Here is a 19,437-nt window from a genome sequence, read left to right as displayed (position 1 = left end):
CTGTAGCATCAACTGGCGGTGTGAAACCTGTTTGGCTTTAAACTAGAGTTTCTCACTCAAACTTCAGATTTCAGCATTGTTGCATTCTATAAGAACTGCTTTCTGGGGTTTATTTTGAGGGTTTTGTGGGGGAGGATGTTCTGGGGTTGGTTGGGTTTTTTTTGTTTCCTAGCATTGTGTGCTGCCAGTAACTTTTCCTTTCCTCCATCTCTATTTTTGAGGTGCCAATTTGCTCAGGGAGCAGGACAGGATTCTTGCTTGTGTATGAACAGTTCAACAGCTACAGATGCTTTTAAGTTCTGACAGGCAGAAACTGGCAGTTGAGAGCTGTTGTTCCAAGCACTTTGTTGTGCTGCTGCTCTGAATTTTTGCAGTGGTTTGCCATAGTAACAGAGTGAGAATTTGTATAACTGAGAGATTTTAGTGTTTCTGATTATGTAATGAATGTACTTTTACAAAAGAATGAACACAAACAACTTTGAGCCAATGGAGAACCAAAGGGTGTTGAAAATAAGCACTTTCCCTGAAGTCCTCAAATCCTTTCCCTACAATTTTTTTAAATTGAATCTAAAAAATAGGAAAAGAAGTCCTTAGTTCATATATCCCAAGTGTGGAACTGGTGATTTGTTCTTTGTAGAATCTCAGTATTTTTAAGAGACTGGGGATAGATAGGACTTTGTGGGGGGAAAATGAAGGAGGGAAAAGGACTCCTCTCATACCCTTTATTCTAGATCTTTCTTTTATTTAGTAATCTAATCCATAACTGTGTTATACTGAGCTCTGGAGAGAGGCTCTTCTCCTCCTGCCTTCTGTCAGAGTGCAGAGATGGGTGTGCAGAAGAAATTGCTGTATGGAAATGGGGAAAAACCTAAAAGATGGGTGCATGGCATTTCCCTGGAGAGCCTGTAAATGAAATTCTGGACTGTGAGATTCCCTCTGAGTGTTTGCTTGTCCCAGGCTGCATTGGGGTGTGGAATAAGCCAGGCATAACCATTTCTTGGTGCTGTTTTCTCTTCAGATGGCAGCTGAGCTGAGCCGAGCCAAGGTGGTGGAGCCTTAATCAGGAGCTTGCTGCTCACCAGGACTGACTGCCTGGAATAACCAGCTGTGAGTGACAAGCTGAGCATCCTCCCATCAGCTCTAGGGCTCTGCAGGTCCCTGCAGCTGCCTCTGCCTCCAGCCTCACCTCAGGATCAGCAAACTGCACTTGGGGTTTCAGCAGAGCAAGGGAAAAACCCATGGGCATCCTATGCCCCTTCAGAGAATCCCAGAATGACTGGGGTTGGAAGGGACCTTAAAGATCCCTCTGTTCCAAGCCCCTGCCATGGGCAGGGACATCTTCCACCAGACCAGGCTGCTCCAAGCCCCATCCAGCCTGGTCTTGGATACTTCCAGGGCTGCTGCAGCCACAGCTTCTCTGGGCACCCTGTGCCAGGGCCTCCTAAAGAGCTGTTTTTCCTTCTGGCTCTGACAGTGTGCTGCACTTGGGCAGGGCTGACATCCCAGGAATTATACCCTGAGCTGGTGCACTGTTGGACAGTCAGTTTATCCTTCAAAATTTTCTTTTTTCCTTTGGAACACAAAACCATCTATAGTAGAGGAAATGTATTTGAATATCTGTATGGAGGCTTTGCCCCAGAGGTCCCGGTTGCCCTCGATGGGCTGCAGCTGTGATGTCCTTAATTGGGCTGCAGCTGTGACCAATGAAGATACTGGGACAAAAGGGGGAGGGTTAGCCAGTCAGGGAGAGCCTTGGAGGAGCCCTGACCTGAGAGAGAGCAGCATGCAGCAGAAGGAGTCTGCGAAGACCTGCAGCCATGAGAATACACTGAAGAGGTATGGACTCTAGAAGTCTGATAATATCATTGAATAACAGCAACCATCTATTTTTTACAGCATTTGTCCCTTTTAATAAGCCCTTTTCAGCTGGAGCAGTTATCCTGGGTGGGCAAAGTTTGAATGTTCCAGCTATGAATTTTTTTATAATTCTGTATAAATGCTTGAGGTACCTCAACTAGTTTTTAAAGGCTGACAGCAGGGTTTTTTTGCTATGGCTACATCAAGTTTGATTTTATTTCCTTAATGCACTATTTTTAGCTCTGTTTAAGTTGTTGCAAGTGGTGTTCAGGTTTCGGCCTCACTGTTTTTGTAGCTGAAGGGGCCGTTTTGTTGGTCTCAGTAAGTGAAATGTTGCTGTGTAATATTTGCAGGCACCTGTAGATGGGGATGCACTCTCCTCCACGCCTGCATCCCCCCTCCCATCCACCTGGACCAGGCAACTCCAGGCTGGATTAATTCTATTTATGATCCTCCTTACTTTTATTTTTCTGAGCGTGCGAGATAACCTTGAAATCCTTTCCAATTCCAAAATATTTTTTCCTTGGGCTCAGTCAGGATATCAGGACAGCAGGCAGCCAACGCAGCCTGGACAGCCCTGCCGCTCCCCCGCTGCTCCCTTGTTTTTATTTCCTCACCTGTTATTTTTGTGTCCCCTTTGAAAGGACACTGAGGAACAGCTGCCATTTGCTCTTGTGCCTGCGGCTGCAAAACCTCAGCCGAGCCGCTGGTTTCCTTAAAACCCAGGTTATTTGCTTCCCCCGGCGCTCGTTGCCGCTGCCGCAGCTCTGTGGGAGGCGGTGGCCGGGAGCCTCCACGGGCCCCTCCCCGGTCCTTCCCCTCCCAGCCGGGGCTGGCCGGGCCCGGGGCGGGGCCGCAGCCGCCGCTGGCCCGGGCTCGGCTTTTGTCGCGTCCCCGTGGCTGCGACGGCGACAGGGAATCCACGTCTGGCCGGGGCCGGCACTGCCCGCGGCTGCTCCCAGCAACGCCTCAGGAAGTGACAGCGGCTCGGGCCGGGCCGGCCGCGGGGCCCAGCGGGGCTGGGCCGGGCCCGCTCCGTTCCCGGGCCGAGCCCGCTCCGTTCCCGATCCCGCATGGCTGCCATGGGCCCGGCCAGGCTCCCGGGCCCCCGCGGGCTCGGCTGCTTTGTGCTGGTGCTGCTGCTGCTCCTGGGCGGCTCGGGCAGCCCCGGGACAACGCCACCGCCCCGGCCGCCCTGGGCAGAGGAGCAGGGAGCCGCCCCGGAGGGGGCACCGTGGGGCAGGGTGAGGTACGAAGCCGTGAAGAAGCATTTGGGAGCTCTGTCCAAGCACTACTGGCAGTACCTGGCGTGCAAGGTGTGGCAGGAGGGCTGCGAGGAGGAGGAGAAGCAGCAAGGAGAACGAGAGGCTAGTCCCATCCCAGGTAAGCGCCTTGCTCTGTTCCCTCCCGTGCCCAGGAGGGAGCAGCAGGTCCGGACCCTGCTGTGGCCCCGGCTCTGGGGCGCTGCCCTTCCTTCCCGAGGTGGCTGCCCCGGGCATCTCCCTCCTTGGCACACCCCGGGATGAGGCTCTTGCGCTTCTTGGGCACTCGGAGCCATCTCGGGCTGCTGCCAATTCCGAGCTCACTGTCCCTCCCCGTAGCCAGGGTTGCCCGCAGGCACATGGCTGAGTCCGTGCACCTGGGAGAGGATTGCCGTGAGCCCAAAGTGTAAAAAAGCTTTTCCTGTAACTTCTCTGCTCATTTCGCTCCCGTTTCCAGGCTGGGGCTTTCCTCTGGTGGGCCAGGATTACCTGGAGATCCTCTCTGCCTGGTACTGCAGCTTCGGCAAGTGCTGTGAGACAGGAGACTGCAGAATCATCAACAACATCACAGGTAGGGACTGTACTGCTTTGTGGCTTGTTTTGAGGCTTTTTTCCTGTTAAAGTGTATTTTAGAAAGTGATGTTAGTAAAGGTCTTTTCTGACTGGGGTGCTGAGCTGTGGGAGGGTGAGAGGCTGAGCTCAGTCCTGTGTCCCATTTGAAGTTCTGAGACCAAAGAATTTGTTCCTTACTGCATAAGTGTATCTGCTCCAGCTTGCCAGAAGCCCTGCCTGCATCCCATAGCTTCCAGGCACATATAGCAGGACCCAAACTGGCCCATGACCCTGCCCTAGGTCAGGAGGGCACACTGAGACCTGTGTGTAAGCCATGAGCAGGTGTCTTTGTGTTTGCTGTCCCTGAGACTCCTGGTATGCAAACCCTGTGCTGGGAGCTTGAGAGGGCCTTGGGGCACTGGTGCTCTCTGCAGCTGCCAAGCATATCTGCCCTTTCCTAAAGGAAAAAAGGAGTCAGTGGAAGATTTTGTGTCCTTCTGGGGCCAGAGGCTGATGTAGGCAGGCACAGGTAGCCTGTGGCTTTAATGCCACTTCACAGTCCTCTTGGCCAGGCAGCCCTGCACATTTTCCCCTCTTACCCCCACGTGCAGTAGCTGTGCTGGCAGGTGGAGCTGAGCTCGTGCTCTCTGTGCAGGGCTGGAGGCAGAGCTCAATGGGCAGCTGCACGGGCAGCACCTGGCCAAGGACGTGGTGCTGCGGGCGGTGCAGGGCTTCCTGCAGAGCCCACGGCCCCCCAAGGCTCTGGTGCTGTCCTTCCATGGCTGGTCTGGCACGGGGAAGAACTTTGTGGCTCGGATGGTGGCCACTCACCTGTACCGGGACGGGCTGAGGAGTGACTGTGTCAGGGTGTTCGTGTCCCTGCTCCACTTCCCACACCACAACTATGTGGACTCCTACAAGGTGAGAGCCAACAACAGGGGATGGTCCCATGGGCTGGGCTGCAGTTCATGTCCTTCCCAGCAGCCCCTGTGGGGCTGTGCCTTGGGTTTGTGAGGGAAACTGGGTCCCACAGCACTGGCTGGTTACTGCTGAGCAGTGCCTGCACAGCCTCAGGCTTCCCCCCTCTCCCACTCAGTCCCTGACGTCAGTACAAGAAGTTTGGGACACACCAAAGAGGTGAGTCCTAGTGCCAAAGGGATATTCCATGTCATTTACTGCCATGCTCAGGAATAAAAGCTACAGGGAGGGGGTTTGGGGGCAGGAAGCCATTGCTCAGAGATGGACTTGGCATCTGTTTGTGGCAGGGTGGGCAGCTGCCTTTGCACCACTTGATGTCTTTCTTTCCTCTTTCCTTCACTTATTAAACTAATGTATCTCACCTCACTGGTTTTCCTGCCTTTGCTCTTCCCGTTGTCTGCTCTGTCGGGCTGGGTGGGAGGGGATGGAGCAGCTGTGGTGCTTGGCTGGGTGGTCCCGGGGCTCCTGACTGCCCTCCCTGCTGCAGGCCCAGCTGCAGAGGCAGATCAGCGAGACCCTGCAGCGCTGCAGGCAGGCCCTGCTCATCTTCGACGAGGCCGAGAAGCTGCACTCCAACCTCATGGATGCCATCACACCCTTCATGGCTCAACACACCAACAAGGGCCAGGCAGATCAGCAGAGATCCATCTTCCTCTTCCTCAGGTGATTTCTGGTCCCCAAGTAATGGTGTTTGTCCCCAGAGGTGTGATACAAGGGGCTGAGGCAGCAGGGGAGGGCACAGGTACCTCATTCCCTCGTGGTGGTTGCCTCCATGTTCGGTTTTACCTGTGGATGCTGGGCATCCTCCCTGGGAACATCTGCAGGAGGAGCTGAGGTCCAGCCAGGTTGGGACACCTGAGCCTGAGTCTATATTTGGAGGCAAGGAAGCACAGTCAGTTAACATAGTGTCACCCTGCCCAGCTGGGCAGATGTCACACCCCAGGGAGCAGAGCTGGGGCTGAAGGTCTTGGTGGGAAGTTCCCATGCATTGTTAGGAGCTGGGGAGTTCCCACTGCCTGGCTGTGGCTGCAGACTGAGGTGCTGTGAGGCTGATCCTGGCATCAGCAGAGCTTGGTTTAGTTGGCTCCTTTCCCAGGAAGTGCACCCCAGCACTGTCTCTGTGTGGGATGCAGCTGGAGGGAGAAATGGGACATCTCAGAACCAGGATGTGAGGCAGGCACCTGACTGAAATGCCCCTAAAGAGTCAGAGATCAGCATCTTGGGCTCCCTTCAGTTTGGGAATTGCAGCTTTGGGCTTGGCTCTGGCAGGAGCTGTTCCTCGTGGTTGGAGGTGAGCAGAGCATTCCTCCTCCACTTCCACCATCCAGGCAAGGGTTCCAACCTCCAAGTTTGGTGTTTCCCTCAGAGAGGTTTCCCTGTGTGAGTGCCCAGTGCCTGTGGAACTCCCCTCACTCTGGTCCCACCTGTGTGCAGGGGGCTGTGGTGGAAGGGGCAGGTCCTGCCCTGTTGCTCAGCAGGGTGGACGTGCTGCCAGCTGCACAGGGCCTGGTGTCCTGCTTGGCAGCCATGCAGCTCAGGAATGGACACAGCGTCAGCAAGCAGAGGGGAGCAGGGTGCCTTGAACTGCAGCAGTGTGTCACCCCAGGGGTTTCATCACTCCTGGTGGCAGTGTGACACTGACCTGCTTTAGGAGGGATGGCTCTGCCCCAGGGCTCCTGTGGACACTGGCAGGGTGCTGCAGATGGGCTGGGGCTGCCTGCCTGTCCAGCCTAAAGGGGCTCTGGGTTGGGAGCAGGAGCAGTACAAGCTGTTTGCTCCCTGACAGTGGGTGTGGGCATGGTGAGAAACAGTGGTGGCTTTTCAATTTTCTCTGCCTCCAGTTTGGGGTCCAGAGCCTCTGACATGAGGGTGGGGTGCAAGATCTGTGCCTCCCACTGCCTCTCTGCCTCCCACCCACACAAGTTCTGCATCCAGCTGCTTCCCAGTTCACTGGGGCATTCAGGGCTGGGGACAAGCCCCTCACCAGCACCTGGGGAGGGGGGACACCTTTCCTAGCCCTGCTTTCCAGGCTGAAGGGCTGTCCTGGGACCCTCAAGAGCTGCAGGACCTTGCAAACCCCACCCCAGAGCTGCCCCCATGGGTGTCCAGAGGAGCCCTTAGGTGGGAGCTGTGTTGCTGCTTTGTCCCATGGGCAGATGATGCTGTGCCAAGTCCTGGGCTGCCTCTTGAATCCCTGCCCTGGACCTTTACTTCCAGTGGGACTCCTGCCACGTGCTCTGCCCTTTAACCTGGACTTTGTGGTGGCTTGTTCAGCGTTTGGTGTGGAGCCAAGTGTCACCTGCGAGGTTGGTGGCTTCCCAAAACAGGACAGGGGACTGAGGGAGATGGAGGATCCTGCTGCCCCTGGGTCTGAGCTGGCAGGAGGGCAGACAGCTGCAGGGATGCCTGTGGAAAGGGGCTCTTTGGGAAGAAGGCTGGCTCTCCATGTGCTGATCCTAGACAGCAAATCCTCTGTTGCCAACAGAACTGCTGGGGTCTGTCTGCAGGGAAGGTGCTGGCAGCTCTCTGGGGGAAATCTTGAGTGACCTCCCTCTGTGTCCACAGCAATCTTGGTGGCAACACCATCAATGAGGTGGCCCTGGACTTCTGGCGAGCCGGCCGGGCACGGGAGGAGATCCCCCTGGAGCTGCTGGAGCAGCGGCTGCGGCTGGAGCTGCAGGAGGCTGCAGGTAAGGGCTGGGCTTGCCTGGGGGCTGTGGGCAGGCTGCTGCCCCTCTGCAGTGTCCATCCAGTGTGTGCCACACAGGGCTGTGCTGGGGGAACAGGCCCTCACTCCGGGGGTTGTTGACAATGAGAGCCCCATCCTTGGTCCCTGTGATCCAAGAGGCCTTCAGGCACCTTCAGCCCTGAAAATGGCTGGGGCAAGAGGCTGCTGAACCTCACAGGGCAGTGCTGAGGCTTCTCTGGGGCTCAGGCATCTCTTGGTGTGACTCCTAGAGATGCTCTGTGCTCACAGTGCTGAGCAGCTGTGCACAAGTGGGTCCCCCTGGATGAGCCCCTCGGAGCCCAGCCTGGCCTCGCAGAGGGATGATGCTCTCAGGTGAAGTTTCTGAGTTTGCCTTTCTTGTGCTGTGCTCCAGAGAACAGTTATGCCCACAGCCAGCTCCTCAGGGAGAACCTGATTGATTTCGTGGTGCCGTTCCTGCCCCTGGAGTACCAGCACGTGAAGCTCTGTGCACGGGACGCCTTCCTGGCCCGGGGCCTTCCCTACACCGAGGCAATGCTCGACCAAGTGGCCCAGATGATGGTGTTTGTCCCCAAAGAGGAGAAGCTTTTCTCTGCACAGGGCTGCAAATCTGTGCCCCAGCGCATCAATTACTTCCTTCCTTGAACACCAGGGGGACCAGAGCGGCCGAGGTTCTTGTGCTGAAGGTGGTTCTGCACTCCGGGAGCTGCTGCTCTCTTTGCACAGGGTCAGAGGCAGATGACCCAGCCCAGGCACTTGCACAGGGACTTAACAGAGACTTAAGCCCCCCAGAGCTGTTGCAGGCAAAGAGGTGCATCCCTTACTCCTGGGACGTGGGGACAGCCTTTGGAGCCTGTCTGGTGTTCTAAGTCCCTTCTTTTAGCTGGAGGGGTGATGTGGTTCTGCTGATGGATGCTGTTCCACATGAGTGGGGACTGGGAATGTCCAAGTCCTTGTTTTGTTGCTGTGTGTTGAAGGGAGGACTTGGACAGGCTGGTCCTGTTGAGATAGTGTGGCCAAAGCCACGTCCCTGTCCCCACTTTTCTCTGTCATTTTCCAACATCACACAGAACTGCTTTGCTGGAGAAGAGTTTTTCCCCTCTGTTGCTCTCATGCCTTTCTAAGGTGTCTGGTGCTCAGGGACATGTGCCAGGATTGTAGTCTGTGCAGGGAAAAAAGGACTGAATAATCTCCTCTGGAGATGCCAAATCCATAGCTCCCACCTTGGAGTGTCCACCTCTCACTGGAGCCTTCCGTTGTATGGAAGCAGCTGCCGGGGTGAGGGGAACCTGTGCTGCAATTCCTTTACTAAGCAGGTTGGTGAAGAGCCCATTTCCTTCACTGCAGAACCAAAAAGGGGACAGAACTCCTCTGCCCAAGGGCAAAGGGCAGGTGAGGAGGATGGTGGCTGAAGCATCAGGCTGCAGCTGAATGTGAGTTTTCATGGATGCAGTAAAAGCTTGGGGTTTTTTCCTTCCTTTTTTCATTTTTGTCTTCAGTACATTTCATGCTGTGGCTTTTTGGCTGCTAATTATTATTATTATTATTACTACTACAAGGGGCTGTTTGCTGTCTGGGTACTGGCCAGGTGATAAGTGTGTTGCAGCAGCTCCAAAACATTTCATCAGTGTTACGGGAATCGCTCTGTGACCTCTGGGTCAAAACTCCCTTCCAACAGGGCTGTGCTGGCCAGGAGTGACACAGCCCCTGCCAAGGACAGGGCTTGGCTTCCCAGCCACCCCCACGGGGGACCTTTGGTCTATTTTAAGCTCTGACCCGTTTTGTGGTGCCAGTGATGAGCAGTGTGGCCTCCGGGGAGATTGACCAGACAGACACGTCCAGGCCCTGCAGGCTTTGAGTCCCTGCTTCCCTGGGGTGCACTGGCTCTGTTACCTGAGGAGGTGTCACAGTCCCAGGCAGAGATGAGCCAGCTGCTCTCCCACTGCTCAGCCAGTGCAGGTGCCTTAAACCAGCTGTGTGGAACAGACCTTGGGGCTGTGCCAGTGGGGGTGATCAGGCATTTCTGAGACTGGGTTTAGGGTTAATCTCAGGTGTCAGAAACCTGGGAACCATTGGGGTGATGCTCCAGCTGGGGCAGGGAGGCTGCTGCCTCACAGGACACAGCTCAGCTTGTGTTTGGTCACCTGGGCAGGAAGTTTAGCAAGCTTTGTGCTGAAGGTCAGCAGCCTAAAGGTTGTGTGTGCAAGCCAGGATAACCCAGGATTTTTCCTGAATGTCAGCAAGTGTTCAGCTGGGTTAGGCTGCCTCAGGCTGGGTGGCAGGAGGTCAGTGGGGGACTGGTTGGAGGTGGGCATGGAGCAGCTCTGGCTGTGGCTGCTGAGGGAGGTGGTGGTGACATTGACAAGGGCGAGGCCAGAGCTGCGCTCTGCTGGGTCACCAGTGTGTGTGTGTCACAGCCGGGTGAGCTGTGGTCAGCCCCACAACAGCAACAGCTGCTCTCTGACAGGGCAACGGTTTGGTTCTAAATAGATACCACATAAATAAAGATACTGCTTTTCCTGCAGCCTGGTGGAATTATATTATTTCTCCTTTTAACAATTTTTTCTACCCAAAGAAAGAGCTTCTGGTTAGGACTGAGCAGTTTCAAATAGTCACTGAGGGGGAAAAAAAACCCCTCAGCATCTACTTGAGTGGTTTTTGCCAATAAAATATTGCAACCTTTATTTAAAACAAAATGCAAATTGGCAAAACTTTGTGGAACGACAGGCAAAGAGGCCCTTCCAAGGCCTTATTTACATCAAGTTTAACACTGTTCGCAGTTCACAGTCAGACGATAGTGAGAGAATTAAATTAGAAAAACAACCAAAATATATTACAATAACAATTAAAAAACAAAAACAGTTGACAACACTGCTAAGAGTGATTGGTGATTAACGTGATTCATTTCAATCCATTCCTGCCCTCAAGGAGTTCACTACCAATACAAACAGTGCCATGTGAGCCCAGCAGGCTCCACCTCCCGTGCACAACAGACACATGGGGAAGGAAGAACGACCTCCTTTGGTACAGACATTGCTTAGCCTGGAGCTGGGAGAAACAAGACAGTGTCCCAGAACCTCCTGGGACCTGCTACCAGAGAATGAGCTGAGGGCTTTGTTCCACTCCAGGGATGTGCAGCACCACCCCAGCAGCCTCCACACATGCTGCAGTTCCCTTTAAGTCTCCCTGCCAGCTCCTGGTGAGCAGCAGGGCTGAGCTGAGTGTGTCCCACAGAAGGCAGCAGCCTGATGGCTTTGGAACCACCATCCTGTGGAGTCACTGGTGCCTCCAGTCACCCTTTCCACTGTGGAAAAGCCTGCCTCAGGTAAGTGGTAGGACACGAGGGTTGGGATTGCTCTGTGGCTGCAGTGTGACCCACCCACACCTCAGCCTGGTGGGGAGGGGCTGCTCTGCCTCCACTGTGGGGTTCGGTTCCCTGGGCCCCACAACTCCCCCAAAGCACCCTGACAGATGTCAGCCCTCGTGTTTGGCTGTGTCTCACAGACACAAGGCCAGTGGCACCCAGGAGAAAGTCCTGAGGAGGACAAGCACAGCCCTCCTCTCTCCCTCCCTGCTGTTCAATTCTCCTTTCCCACTGGCTGAATTTGGTGCAGTCCCAAGACCCAGACTCCTAGCTCATCCTCAGCCCTGCCCACAGTAATGAAGAACATGACTAAATCAAGTGCACCACTTTGGGGTAAGAAGGGTGTGGAGTGCAGGAAGAAGAGAGAATTGCACCTGTGAGTCAGCTATTCCCTCAGTGGCAGGAAGAGAAAGTGCCCCCCTGAGCTCACTCTGTGCTTTGTGCTTGGCAGGACCAGGCCCGTGGGTGCCTTCCCCATGGCAAAGACAAATTTAAATTCTGGCCCACAGCAGTGCAAGAGAGCCCAGCTCCAGCTGTGCCCCCACAGCTGTCTGACAGTGCTGAGGAGAAACAACAGCACTTCTGCCTTGTCCCCTGCCCCAAACCATGGAGCAGGAAGTCACTGGGACAAACAATGGGGTGTCAGCACCCACATTTGTTCCTTTGCACATCTGGTGCCAGGCTGAAAACAGAGAATTGGCCACAGTGGAGACCTTTAAGGCTGAAGAGAAAGGCAGACCTAGCTAAAGGGAGAGGGAATGGTACAAGTTTTAGAAGCAGCAGTGGAAGGAAAGACAACTGGATGGTAATTTACAGCAGAAGCAGCTTTCCCAGATTCCTTTTGCTATCCTGCCAGAGGACAGGGGAGCATTGCACTTTGGGAACAAAACACTCTAGGGGCAGCAGAAGTCCCAGCAATTCCATAGCCTTCAGTTTAGGGGGGAAAAAGCCTAAATCAAAGTCAAATCAGCACTACCTCTGCCACAATCTGCCTACCTGATGTTAGATAATAGGTAAGGGCAGGGAAAATACTTCCCATGAGAGTGACAATCCCCAAATTCCACCAGCTTTTGATTTTGACCCAGAGGAGGGGTGAGAACTAAACACTCCTGTGTTGGGCACAGGGCTTGTAGTCTCTTGCTTGGAGATGCCCAAAAGCTGCCTGGACATGGTCCTCACAGGTGACTCTTGGTGGCCCTGCTTGGGGAGAGTGCTTGGACCAGGTGATCTCCAAAGTTCCCTCCAACCTCAGCCATTCTGTGACTCTGGAAAAGCAGCTGGATGCTGCCCTGTCCCACTGCCCATCTCTGCTGCAGGGGCAAGGAGAAAATGGGGCACCTGAAAGGAAGTGGGGATGGCCCACAGTGTTCATTGGGACACAGCTGCTTTCTTCAGCAAGAGGGGAGTTCTAGTAGTTAGAAATTCCATATTGCTATTCTACCACTTTTACTGTAGCTTTTCTGGAAGACTGGCATTTAGGGAAAAAAAAAAGAAAAAACAAAAACAAAAACCACTTCTTTCAAAATTCTCATCAGAATTGGGCTAAACTTTAAAATGTTCTGGTTAAAATTCCTTTCCCCTGGAATCCCTTCAGCTCCAGCCCTTTTGTCCCAGCAGTACAATCATGGAACCATGTGATGGTCTACCAGGGTAAGCAAGACCTGCCCTTCTGCCCCCAAGAAAAGAGAGCTCCCCCCTTCTAAATCCTTCTGATTGTTTGACAGGCCCTGTGAAGCAATGCCACAAGCCACCTTCCCTTTGCAGGTCACCTTTCCAAAGGCAGTCAGTTTGGATGCACACCTTCCATGAAGATGACTGAAAGAGATAAGGTAAACCACACAAGCCCTCAGTAAAGTCTGGGAGATAAGGGGGTGGTTCTCTGCCTGTGGAGGCCCTTGGGACATCCCCAGGGGTTGCCTGGTTCTTTTCCCCCCCAGCACTTCACTTACTGGGCCAGAAGCTCACTGGTCCATTGTACCTCACATGCTGCTCCTCTGCTGTGCCTCCACACACCCTGGAACAACTTTGCTTAGCTCAGACCAGAAATGAAATGAGGATTCTCAGCCCATTTCTAAAGATTTTTCCAGGCCTGTCTCACTATGCTCTGTGGAAAAAACAGGGACACTTGCTGAGACACCCAGCCTGCTTCCAAGCACCACCATGTGCTTCTAGACAGAAACAAAGTGCCCATCTTCTAAAGTCACACCTGTGCCACAGCTCCATTCTAAATGCTCAGACTAAAAGCAGCACAGCCACACTTCAAAAACAAGTTTAGAAAGCGTTTTAGCCAAAAAAATAAAGGCTTAAGGTGCAAAGCAAGCAAGATCCTCTATCACCAGCAGTGTGCAGTGAGCAGCAGCATGCAGGTAAGGTGTATTTGGAGCCAGGTTTCAGGCCTGTTTCCTTTCCTCTCACAAAACAGCAACTGAGCTCTTCCTACTTGCCAGTACATTCACACCTTGGGGAGCTGTGCATAGACACAGACCAGCTTTTTGAGGCCACAACAGTCTGCAAACAGCACCACAACCAAGGATGATAACACCAACTGTTCAGCTGCTCTCATTCTGGGGTTGGTAGAAGGCATCAGAGACCCACTGGGAGCCCTTCAAGGCAGAGCCACAGCTTTTGTTGCCACACCTCAGGCACAGCAGTGCACAGGTTCTGTGCACATTCCCTACACCACAGTGTAGGATTCTGGTCTAGCCTTTAAAATATGGGAACAAATCCATGGAGATACCTGTGGGGTTTCCTGTGTGCTGCCATACTTTATCACCTTGGGATGCTGAGAAGCTTGTGAGACAGGTAAACAGCAGAACAAATCCCAGGAATCTGGCAGTGTGAAGGGTAAGGGACAGGTGCAGGGAATCCTGCAGCAGTAAGGACACATAGTGGGCAGGCTGGGCTGTACTTTCTGGTTCTCCAGCTGGCCCTGCAGTGCTGTGACTGCTAAAGGAATGTGGACAACGGCCAGGGAGGCAGAGGCTCTGCCTTACCTACCATGGGTCCTCACGGTGATCACACTGAACTGGGGGGTAAATGTGGGAACAAGTTAAAAACAATCTAGAACTTCAAAAAAGGAACAACCCACCCACCCCAACAACAACACTGGCAAGTTGTGCAAGAGCCCCAAACTACTCAAAAATGACCATCAAGCAGCACCTGTGCTCGACCACTAGAAATAGGTATCAGCTGAGTGAAGGCTGTGTGGTGGGAAGGGGGAATTCCAGTGGTAAGTCTGCCCAGCATCCCTGACACTTCCAATACAATGACGATGAGAAGGTGGTGGATGAGGTGGACAGGAGGGAAAAGGGACAGTTTCATATATTAACTAATCTTGCAGTTCTCATTACAGCAGCAACAGTGCTGTGGAAGTTAAGCCATCCAGACCAGTGCATCCACCTCCAGCAGCTCTGAATACTGTCAGTGCATTAGACCTTTCCCCCAGCTGTACATGACCCCCCTCCGGAGCTGCTCTGCCCTTGGTACCAGCAGAGCCCCAGTGCCTTTCCTTGGCCTTGTCAGGACAGCAAAGCACAGGTGAGAGCAGCCAGGGTGGGATCTGTGCAGCCAGGCAGCTGCAGCCAGCCCAGGGCTCTGGCTGTCACCACCGTCCTGCCCAGAGGGAGAACCTGCCATAGGTTCTCCTGCCTCTCCAGGGGAGGAGAAGGAACTTTCTTTCCTCGCCATACCAAGCAGATCAGCCTGATTAGGTAGGGACAGATCCTTGATGTTCTGCCCCTTACAGCTTTAATCTACCCTCTCCATCCCCAATTTTTTGAGATGAACCTGTAAACGTGAGGAGAACTCAGTGATCTGAGGTACTTCACATACTCAAGTATCAGTCTTTCCTTTTGAAAGCATCAGTACAGAAAAACAGTCCCGCCCTCCCCGTGTGTGTTTCTCTTACCCAGATTGACAGTAGCTACCTTTGCACCACATCACTGATTTCTTGGACACATGACAATAAGTTATTAAGGACGGGGTTCGCCCCGTGGACGCCAGCAGCCGTCGAGGACACCTGCAGCTCCTGCAGGCTGAGTTCCAGTTTGCTCACGGCTTCCCGGAAGGCGAATTTGTTGCGCGTGTGGGGGATGCAGTCCACGTAGCCTGAGCAGTAATCCAGCAGCTGGTGCCCCGTGTCCACCAGCTGGCTGTTGGGCGTGGGCTCGGCGATGGCGCTGGAGAGGAGATCCGCGCACTCCAGCAGCGCCTCCTTGCTGATCTTGTCTGCGGGGATTTTCTCAGCCGCCTGTTTGGTCTTTCTCAGCGCCACCTTGGCGCCGGCCGTGCCGTTGGCCATTTTCACTGGGGAGGTGGAAGACGTTGACAGAGGCACTTGGGGCGGAGGCATCGCGGGCCTCCCGGATTTTCCACCAACAGGTGCTGCTGCTGCTGCTGCCTTCTTACTCCCTTCGTTGGGTTCCAGTCCGTGCTGCGCTCCCGCCACGCTGCTCAGCTCTTCTGCTGCGTCCGAGCAGGCAGCCGGCTGCTGGAGGAGCCGCATCACCGGTGGTGGAGGTGGAGCACACTTTGGTTTTACCCGTCTGGGCCGGTCCCTGTCGCCGGAAGAAGTGACCTGATGCTCAGATAAGAGCTTAAATTTATTACCCTGAGAGTCTGTGCCAATGAGCTGCACGTCTGCTGGAGTGTGTTTTAGAGTGGGTGAGATTAGGACTGGCACTTTGTGGTTATGAGTGGTTGGAAGTATTGCTGCAGCCTTTACCGGAGATGACCACCCCGGCCTCTCGCCATCCTCAAGGGCCCCTTGTCGTGGGCCGCTGTTTTTCTCCTTGCCCTTAGGAGCTGCCACTAGCCCCGGACCCTCCTTTTCTTCCGCCGCGGAGGGAGTTCGAAAAGGGAGTGCTGTGGCACCCCTTGGCAAGAGTTTTGCTTTTGGTCTCTCTCTGGTCAAAGCAGGGCCTTCTTCAAACCTTTTGGGAATCAGGTCACTGGCCCTCTCTGTGCTCTCATCGGGCTGGGAGGAGGTGGACACAGTCCGTTCCAGCTGAATTTTTGACCTCTGGGAATTTCTGGGAAGGGTCATTGCCATCCTATCCTGCTCTGGAAGCCCTGAGGACATGGAAGATGTAGAGTTTGACCTTGGAAAAGGCTTTGAAGCTTCTTCATTGCCAGTGGGTTTTCCCGCTCGTAAACCCAGCGTCTTTTTAATCAAGCGTGGCGTGAAGAAGCCAGTGATGCCCGACCACCCTCCACCAGTGCTCACACCCCCAGCACTGCTGGGCCCAGTGCCCTCCTCGCTGTAGAAGGTCCTCTGCACAAAGCCCCCTCCGTAGCACTTGGGGGGTGCCAGGCTGGTGTCCTGCTGCGCGGGAGCGAAGGAGAACCCGTCCACGTGCTGCAGGGAAGCCACAGAGGAAAAGTTACCCGTCAGCTCGTATTTCTTGTGGGGCTGGTTCTCCATCTCCCGGAAGGAGCTGCTGCGCTTGGGAGGCGTGGGAGCGTTCCTCTTCTTCATGAAGGAGCTGAAGAAGCCCCCTTTCCTGTCCCTGGTGAACGTGGTCTCTTTGGCATCCTCCAGGAGGCTGCTGGGGGACTTGTCCCTCTGCTTGCGGGGCAGCGCGGGGGACCCGCCTGTTGGCTGTGTGCTTCTGATGAAACCTGGCCAGGAGAGACACGTGTCAATCTGGACATTCTATTTCTATTTCCACCTCCCTGTCCTGCACTGGGTTTTATAGGCCTGGTGTATTTACCTGCCCAGGTGCTGCAGAGATAGAGTGAGGGAAGAAGCAAGCACTTGTATTTTATTTTTTCTTCACCTTTTTTCATTTCTCTATGTGACTTATCTGTTGTGTATACTGAGACGGCCACTTTGGGGAGAGATCAGAAAAGAGTTGCTCTTTTCTTTCAGTTTATTACTCCCTTCCCATAATTTTCTGCTCCTGTCCAAACACGCTAAGTATAGGAGAAAATCTCTTGCTGCATTTTTGAAGCTGTCACTTAAAAAAGAGCAGCAAAACTAAATTTGAAAGAAAAAATACAATGGGATTTACTAAGAGGACATTGAAAAAACCACAGTGTTTTCTATTTGCTAGTAAATAATTGACACAGCAGCACAAAACATGCCCATGTCAGGCTGTTCTTTGCTTCTCTGGGAATTTACACCCTGTGCCCATACCTGGTGCTGAGCTGGATGCTGAGTGCTCCACAGTGTCCTGTGTTCCCTCAATGTTCTCCTTGTTCTCTGCCTGCTTCTTCAGGGTTCTTGTCTTGGAGGGAAGCATGGGTAAGCGGGGCAGGTAAGGAACTATGGATGAGGATGAGGCTGTTCTTCCAAGCTCCTCTGCTACCTCTGTAAGGAAAAAAGGGAATAGTCAAAACAGAGACCAGCAAAGAAAGAGGAAAAAGAACAACCTGGGTCTTTCCTGCAAACACAGACTGGCAAGGAAGAGATCCATGACTGAGAAATACATAATTTATGGATTTAGTCTTTGTTCAAGTCTAGAAGTATTTAGGGTCAGATGTTTTTCCTAATGATTTCAAACTCATTTACACCTTTATAAATTCAGGAAAAAAAAAAAAAAACAACAGTGGTAGGATCTGTACAAGAGATCTATTACTGGATGCATTTGACTGTCTTTAATCAAGGTGCCTCCTACTGATGCACCCCCAAAGTTGTGTCCTCCCTGGATCTGGACCTAAGTTGCTTTGCTTGTGGCAAATCACTGCATGCCCCTAGGTGAAGAAATGAAGATTGCATGTCAACAACAGGTCAACAAAAAGAAAACAAACACAGAAAAAACCCCACAACCTCCTGGCCACAGCCAGCTTGGCATTTGTGTGGCCACTGGATGTGTCTATTATAGATCCTCACTGGTAAAATTCCATCTGGTATCTTTTTTCTGTGGTAGGGAAGTTGATGGACCAGTTGCATATTTAATTTAAAAATTGAGCAGAATGCTCTGACATTTCTGCTTGTCTGCTGAATAGTATCACATTCCTCACCAGTATTTACCTCCTGGTAGATTATATTTCAGACTTGAGCTGCACAGATTTGCTCCTAGAAGTAGCTAAGCAGAAAATCCAGAGATTAAAGCACACTTTGTTAAAAGTGGAGGCTGGTAGAATAATATTTTGTGACCTAATTGCTGCAGTCAGCAAGGGACTGTGATATGCATACATCTTTCTTTCTCTCCATTACTTACTATTCCTCACTCTTCAGCCTGAAAAACAAGAGATTTCCTCTGCTAGAGGAGACAATATTCTTTAAATCAGCTCTTTGGCATTTACTGCTCAAATGAAATTACACTGTTCCCTGCACAGATGGAATGTGTCTGAACTTTATTCAATATTTGTGAAACAAGTTATTTATCCCAATTATGGCTAAAAGAATAAGGGATGTAGATCCATTTTACCCCCACTGCCAGCAGATGAGCCTTAAGGGCCCATCCATGAGACACAGCACTCTGGGGATAACCTCCAGTGCTGTTTCAGGAAGAAAACAACAGCAGCTCTCACCCTCTGAGATGCTCGAGTCATGGAACATGGTTTCAAAAGCCTGGTGGGTCTCAGCAAAGGAAGGTCGGTCTGGTGGGTTCCACTTCCAGCCTGCAATGCCACAAAGCAAAGTCTCAGAGCCTGAAACAGGGAGATGAATTTTTCCTCTGTCCAAGCAGACAGAAAGTAGTCACACTCTGACCCACTGTTAAACAGGCTTTAGAGTCATTCACAGGTGCTGACTCCTGGCAGCAGTTAGCACCCTACTGAATCCTCACAAACAAATCAGGAGAAGGAAGAACCAAGTCCAGAAATCCCAGCTCTCTGCCACCTCTGCAGGTTTTTCTGATCTCCCTATCCCCCTTTCTGAATTGTTTGGGCAAAGGACAATTCTGTATTCGCTACCCTGGCTGCTTGGACAGAACACATCCAGCCCAGTCACAGGTAACTGAGTGTGTAAAGCTTCAGGCACCATCCTGCTCCCATGCTCTTAATACTGAATTTCAGGCAGACCCTTCCAAAAGAAGGATGTGTGGACCCTCTGGGGGAAAGAGGAGGAGAGTGCCTTGATCCTAGATGGAGCTTGGGAAGTTACAGAAGAGTATCATGATGAAAAGTGTAATTTCTGCAGTTAGAAATCTGCACTAGAAGGATGTTTTCTGGAAGCACTGTCTGCTGGTATCACCATAAGGTCTGGAAAGTGACTGGCATTCTGCTTGTTTTGCATTATGATCATATGAATTCCCAGCTTTTGGGCTTTTGTCAGCTTCCTTAAGGTTTTTGAAGCAGTAATATCCTTCATCATTCCCCACCTTCTTTGTTTCATAACTGAAGCCCACCCTAACTCTGACATGCTGAGGATCAGGTATTGCTGTTAATTGCAGATTGCTCCCACCTTCCCAGGCTTTGTCCCCACAATTGGAAGAAGATACTCACATGCCCTCATCAGCTCATACACCTTGGGAGGGCACCCCTCTGGCTGCTCCATCCGATAGCCCTTTTCCAGCAGATCATACACCTGAGAGAGGTCAATGCCTGGGTATGGTGACATCCCATAGGTAGCAATTTCCCATAACAGCACCCCAAAGGCTGCAAAAGGAGGAAAACAAAATTCCTTGTCATAAGTCTGCCCTTTTGTTGTTCATTACTCTGTGGCCTTCATTGCAGCTTGAGGCAGCATTGTTTCCTTGCAAGTATTTCAGGCCAGTCTATGTGGAGACATCATATGCTAAAAATATTATTAATTCATGAAGTTCTAGCCT

At 52.5% G+C, this 19,437-nt stretch overlaps 2 protein-coding genes across 3 annotated transcripts in view; one reads left to right on the top strand and one right to left on the bottom strand.

Annotated features, from left to right (window-relative positions):
• The first annotated feature begins 543 nt into the window (after positions 1-543).
• Positions 544-9,880, top strand: TOR3A (torsin family 3 member A). 2 transcript variants are annotated; one of them, XR_011680520.1, is made up of 7 exons: positions 544-3,240; positions 3,577-3,690; positions 4,327-4,592; positions 5,137-5,312; positions 7,215-7,339; positions 7,751-9,365; positions 9,408-9,880. XR_011680520.1 is itself a non-coding variant. In XM_071435874.1 (6 exons), the coding sequence occupies exons 1-6, from the start codon at positions 2,931-2,933 to the stop codon at positions 7,999-8,001; spliced, it is 1,242 nt and encodes a 413-aa protein (XP_071291975.1). In that variant the 5' UTR covers positions 544-2,930; the 3' UTR covers positions 8,002-9,880. The 2 variants fall into 2 exon arrangements, 1 of the variants encoding a protein (XP_071291975.1); XM_071435874.1 differs by having other exon boundaries at positions 7,751-9,880.
• A 128-nt stretch (positions 9,881-10,008) lies between these two features.
• ABL2 (ABL proto-oncogene 2, non-receptor tyrosine kinase) overlaps positions 10,009-19,437 on the bottom strand; it is a 45,464-nt gene continuing 36,035 nt past the window's right edge. Inside the window, exons 8-11 of the mRNA XM_071435873.1 lie at positions 19,112-19,264; positions 18,197-18,286; positions 16,857-17,030; positions 10,009-16,339 (exon numbers count right to left, since the gene is read on the bottom strand). Coding sequence (XP_071291974.1) covers positions 14,643-16,339; positions 16,857-17,030; positions 18,197-18,286; positions 19,112-19,264 — 2,114 coding nt within the window. The 3' untranslated portion in view covers positions 10,009-14,642. The remainder of the gene's footprint in view (positions 16,340-16,856; positions 17,031-18,196; positions 18,287-19,111; positions 19,265-19,437) is intronic.

Source organism: Agelaius tricolor, unplaced genomic scaffold (assembly GCF_023055355.1).
Source record: "Agelaius tricolor isolate 1412-34295 unplaced genomic scaffold, bAgeTri1.0.p SCAF_11, whole genome shotgun sequence".
NCBI classification, from domain to species: Eukaryota; Metazoa; Chordata; class Aves; order Passeriformes; family Icteridae; genus Agelaius; species Agelaius tricolor.
This window is presented reverse-complemented; position numbering and strand designations above follow the sequence as displayed.